A 5,581-nucleotide genomic window follows, 5' to 3' on the forward strand; every position below is an offset into this window, starting at 1 on the left:
GATTTCTTGGAAACTTCAAAACAATTGCACGGGGAAACATGCTCATGTTGGCAGCCACCCCAAGCAGGCCAGTGGACAACTCTGACCCACTTCCACAGAGCTACCAGAGGAACAACCTGGCAGGACAGGTTACTGCAGGGGGGCACGTGCAGGGGAGAACTGTTCACTGGGAATGTGCACAGGCTCTCTAGGATGGGAAAAGACCCTTCCTCCCACCACACAGAGGGACAGTTCCCGCCTTACCTCTTTGTGAGGCTACCAGATGCTCAGTCTTCCCCTTGTCCTGGCCAGGAGAGGTTGTGGGGGCAGCGCTGCTCATCTCCCTCTCTCGGGGCTCCTGGGTCAGGGCCCCGTGAGCGAGGTGGGAGCGGTGACCTCCATTGCCAGTGCCGAGGTTCCACACACCAGCCTTGCAGCCAAACGGGGGAATGAGGCTACTTGGGTATGGAGGCTTCTCAGGTCCTTCCCCACACCATGAATCTGTTGTCCTCTTCATCTGTTTTTTTGGTATGGACTGAGAAGAAGCTGTAGACCAGGTAAAAGGGAGGAATTGAGTTAGTTGACCTCACTCCTTTACAACGAACGCACCTAATGGGTAAGGCATTTAAGGGTTTTTTCTTATCATTCATTTCAGAAGATCAGTTTTTATTTTTCATGAAACTAGCATCAGTTTAATTCCCCTTAACAGTACTGAACTAGCAAGCCAGGAGAGAGATTCTACTAATTTGCTTATGTGTTGCTATTTGCCCATCCACGATTACAGGATCTCTTTCCTTCCAAACAGTAGGCAATCCACAATGGTCTCTAGAATTTGACACTGTCTAGGAGGTAGATGCTTTCCAAAGCTAGTGTTTAAGTCCTTTGTTTCTGTAATTCCCATTGAATTTTGGGCTGGGTTTTGTTGGGGCTTTTTATTTCTCTTCACAACAAAAGAAGACTAGGACACAAACCATATCACCAGGTATTATAATTAAAGGAAGCTTTGCACTCTGCACTAGATGTCCCCAGTATTCAATGGGCCTATATCTGTAGGGTGCAAATTGGCCACCCAAACACTGTACTTCTGTTCTGCTTCATTGTTACAGGGATTTATTCCCTGCTTCCTTTACTGGAAAGTCTCACAAATCCATGATAAACATGATCTGCCTCAAAGAATTTGTGATCTTGGCTGTTCCTGAAAATTCAAAATTTCTTAATAGAAATAGCACAGGGCAGCTCCTTCTGAAATACTCTCCAACAGAGCTGTTAAAACTCAGAGAACTAATCATTCTTTACATGGCTTCACAGATGATAAAATCATGTGGCAGCCAAACCATAAAAGAGGAATAACTTTCTTAAATCAGGATTTTTTTCCCCCTGTGGAATGGTCAGGTCAGTAATAAAAGAGAGACAGATAAGGTTTAACGATATAGCTCATTTCTAGTCCAAAATGTATCCTGCAAAAATGTCACCTTACTTACTCAGCAACACTTCTCCCTAGTTGCATTCAGTATTCTAGCTGCATATCAGCAGTAAAGGAATCATTCTGAAGGGACATGCCCATTACTGGCAGAACTAACACTGAGCCGAGGGACCAGTGGATCTTATCCCTTTTTCTGCATCAGCAAAATTATTTGTTCAATTCTCCTCTCTCCTATCACTATAAACCAACAGGAGGCAAAGGGACAGCAATGGTGTCATTGAGGTTTTCAACTATTGAGGTTTTCAAGTATTGGCTGACACAGATGCACCAGACACTGCATTTTGTCTTGTAGAATTCTTATTGCTAGTGATAAGGCAAGGCAGGGAGGGGAGGGCAAGCCATAAGGCATCTCCTAGCCCAGCCTCAGTTTGCAATGCTGCCATAGGCAGGTAATGCAGGGAAAGAGATTTGTAATCATGAACCTGGCATATGTGGTTTGAGGTAAATGAGTTGTACAAAGGAAACCTCAGCATTTAATTTAGGCTTGTGCTTTAAGAGGATGAGAAGCTCAGATTCTGCATAGGCCGGATCCTTTTTTAAGTCTCTTTCTCTGTAAATGGAAAATTTACAAGGTCTTTCTATCACAGGAGATTTCACTATTTCTCCCAGTGCAAAAACAGGCAATGTTGATGAATCTACTTCAGCTCTCAAAGGATTCGGCTCAGAATCTGCCCCAAGGGAAGGTTTTCTCCTTCAAGTGTATGAGGGAGGAGTGGGAACATTTCTCATTTCATGCTAAATGCCTTTTTCTCTAATAATTGTGACATTAGAAACTGTGCAGGGAGATAAAAGGTATGCACACAATGTAGAGGAATGTTCTCTTTTTCTGATGTGCATTTCCAGGGCCCCAAGGTACCCCTCCAGCTCCTGCTATTCTACACTTCAGTCTGGAATAATTTTCACTGCACCATCAAAGCATATTTCCCAGTGACTGGGTTCTGGGGGAGTCGTCTGAGCCCATCAAGGAACTGAAAAAAGTTACAGGATAGTTTTCAAGCAAACTTTCAGATTCCTATGGTCATTTTAGGACAGACATGCCCTGTACCTACCTAGATATTTAGAGTTCTTCTCTTCGTTTCTGCTGATTGATCTTAGCCTTGAGAAAATTGAGGATAAAGGAACATATGAGGAGATAGAATGAGAAGGTGGGGGATGGGTGTAACATTAAAGGACACAAACTTTCTCAGCATGGTCATTCTGGTGAAGGAGGAAATGCAACACATAAAATCAACAATACGCAAAGCTGATTAATTGTCGTTGACCTTTCAGTTGCTGGAGTCAGACAGAGCTCATCAAGCTCCAGCTGAAACACTGGAGCCATTCTTCAGTTTGTGTCATAACTATCCAATTCTGCTGTCTCTCCTTTTGGAGTTAAGTGGCTCTTACTGGTATATACAGCCTCTCTGAACCAGCAAGAGATGTTAAGGCAGTCATAAGTCTGTATTGAGGGCAGCTACTTTTGCACTGCTGCAGAAGCTTAACTTTGCCTGGTCATGGCTTAAACTGATGACAGCATCTTGCTACACACTGTAATACCAGTGCTGTCTCCTGAGGATAATATTACACCTCCTTGCTCTTTCAAGAAGAAAAAGGGTTTTTCCAACTCAGTTGGTAGGTAAGTATATTCAGATTGCACTTTAAAAGCCATACTGAAGCTTTTAAATTGGACTGATATTTCCGTGACTCGTTATTTATTGTTATAACTAGGATAAGGTTGACAGCTAGATTTCCTCATGCATATCCAAGAAAATATCTTTCCATCAGTTACAGTCCTATAACTGTTCTCTAACACCTTGCCCTCTTTGATCTTAAAACCTTATGTAAATATTAAACATCTATAGGATTATACATCCATAAACCAAAATTTATCTGGCTCTCATTTCACAGTGGAGGCCCAGACATGGAGAAGTTATGACTGACATTTACAGAAGCAGCATCTGAATTTGCAGACAGCTCTACAATAGCCAGTATTTGCCCTAAAACATTCTTGCAGAAACTGGCAGTCAAAGATCACAAAACCAAGTGCTGCATTCAGATTCATGCAATACAGTTCCCAAATAACACTACAAAAATTATAGAGGGAATCGATAGCTGAGTCTAACAGAGGACCTGTTTTAACGTCCTCTTAAGTCCTGCCTCCTCTTCCCCACCATCACCTCTGCTCTTAGAGTGTATGGTGTTGGTTTTGACATTGTGCTGGATCATTATAGACAGGCAAAATGGTGAATACACAAAGGTTTGCATAAATACATTGGAGAGCTGACTGTGGAAAATAACCTCACGAGATGAAAAGTGCAAGGTGAACAACACATTGGAGCAGCAGACACCTTGGCTTACCTCGTGTCCTGGGCCTCTTGGTGCTGAGAGCTTGGGAGAGACACTGCAGCACTGCCAAGAGGTGGACTTACTGACTTAGGTATAGGGGGGATCAAAGACGGTCCCAATGGCCCTTTCTTCATATCCCCACCACTGCAATGCACAGGCAGCAGGGAATCCTGGAAACAGCAGAACACAGTGCTCAGCTCAAGCACCCAGCCCTTCCCCTTTGATGCCACAAGAAGTTTAGCCATGCTTTTAGCTAGGACTTGGCAGGAAAAGGAAAGTCAAACTGATAGAGCAGCTTGGCCCAGGATGGGCAATGGAAAGGGAAGTGGTGAGGGAGAGATCCTGTCTCAAATTTGCCAGCTCTCTTCCCGCACTCACTTCTCTGGCAGTGTGGCTGCATTACCATCTGGCATCCACATGCTTGGCATAAAGATGTTCTGAGGTGCCACTGCCTCTCTTGGCCTTTTGGATGGTATGGGAATGGATTTAGGTCACTATCCTCTCACTGTCCCTAAAGCACCTACCAGCTATTGCTGATCTCCTGCCAAGTCCCCATAAAATCATTCTGCACCATGTCAAAAACTGCTTTTCTCAAGCCTGTAATGTTTGCTGCTTCTGCCCTTCCCCTACAGCCCCCCACCAGCCTTTCATCCCAGATGCTAATGTGCTCTCTGCATGCTCAGTGCTCTCCAGGTCCCACACAATTCATCTTCGCAGGCTCACTGTCATTTATTAAGTTCAGCAGAGCTCCCTGCCCTGCTGCTCTGTGTAAGGTCTCTTCCTGCTCTAGTTGCTTCAGGCCCCCCACATCATGGCTAGCAAGGAGGGTGGAGGGAGCAGGGGCAGATGCACACCCTTCCTTAGTATCCCATCATTTTTGGCAGAGCTAAAAAGCCAAATTGGGACCTGGTCAAACTTCAGTGAAATGATCAGCTAATGTCAGGGATACATTTGGCCCTTTATCAGCAAGGCTGAAATCAAGTACACAAGGCTTTTTATTGGTTATTCTGTTTAAAAAAGTTGCTGTTCATCTGCTTTCTCCTGCACACCACAGCAAATCCAAAATAACTGAAGCTCCTGTCCCTCTTGCAAAGGGATCCCCAGTCGTGTGGATGGAGTTTGGACTGCACTCCCCATGGCCACCTGCCATCACTTACCTCTGGACAGACCCATGGCAGAGGACAAAGCTGCACAGAAGCTGATGAAGCCTAGAAATATTATTAGAGACAACTGTGCAGAAGGGCATGGCCGTACAACTCAAAAGCTGAGGGAACCTAGAATTGAGTTTGCAGGACTGCCCGCTCCAGCAAATATTTTTTTCCATCAAAACCAGACAGAGCTGATATAAAACACCACTAAGACACTGGAGTGTCTGGAACTGTAACCACAACATATTGGTATTGATAGCAATATCTATTGATACACATCAATGCAGGGGACGAAGTCTGCAGCACACACACTGCAAAGACAGCCTGAAGCCCGATGTCCCTCTGAGCTCTTCCGTGGCTCAGCTGCTTCCATTCACGTACACCACGGGGAAAGAAGACCTCAGAATTCTGTCTACATGGCATAAACTGAAAATTGACCACACAGGATTTGGCTTGTTTTCCTTACCTGGCATTCTCTTTCCTCTGTTATCAGCTCCTTGTTATTACCCTCATTGTCATCACAGCCTGGGCCATTTTCCCCACGCTCCTGCTCTCTGTTGCACATCTTGCTGGGCTCCAAGGAAGGAGGGCTGTTCTGGATGGGAGGCAAGGGCTTGGAGGGTAAGAGCATCTGGGAAGTTGACAG

The 5,581-nt window shown here is 44.9% G+C and overlaps 1 protein-coding gene across 1 annotated transcript; it reads right to left on the minus strand.

Annotated features, from left to right (window-relative positions):
* Window positions 1-243: 243 nt before the first annotated feature.
* On the minus strand, window positions 244-5,575 carry LOC113962165 (the record flags this gene model as incomplete). Its single annotated transcript, XM_027672965.1, has 4 exons — window positions 5,402-5,575; window positions 3,800-3,957; window positions 2,512-2,558; window positions 244-525 (listed from the first exon to the last, which is right to left on the minus strand). Coding segments are annotated over exons 1-4 (652 nt in total), but the record flags the coding sequence as incomplete, so codon positions are not given.
* Between the last annotated feature and the right edge of the window lie 6 nt (window positions 5,576-5,581).

The sequence above is a fragment of the Neopelma chrysocephalum genome, unplaced genomic scaffold (assembly GCF_003984885.1).
Source record: "Neopelma chrysocephalum unplaced genomic scaffold, ASM398488v2 Primary Assembly neopelma1_114827, whole genome shotgun sequence".
Taxonomy (NCBI): domain Eukaryota; kingdom Metazoa; phylum Chordata; class Aves; order Passeriformes; family Pipridae; genus Neopelma; species Neopelma chrysocephalum.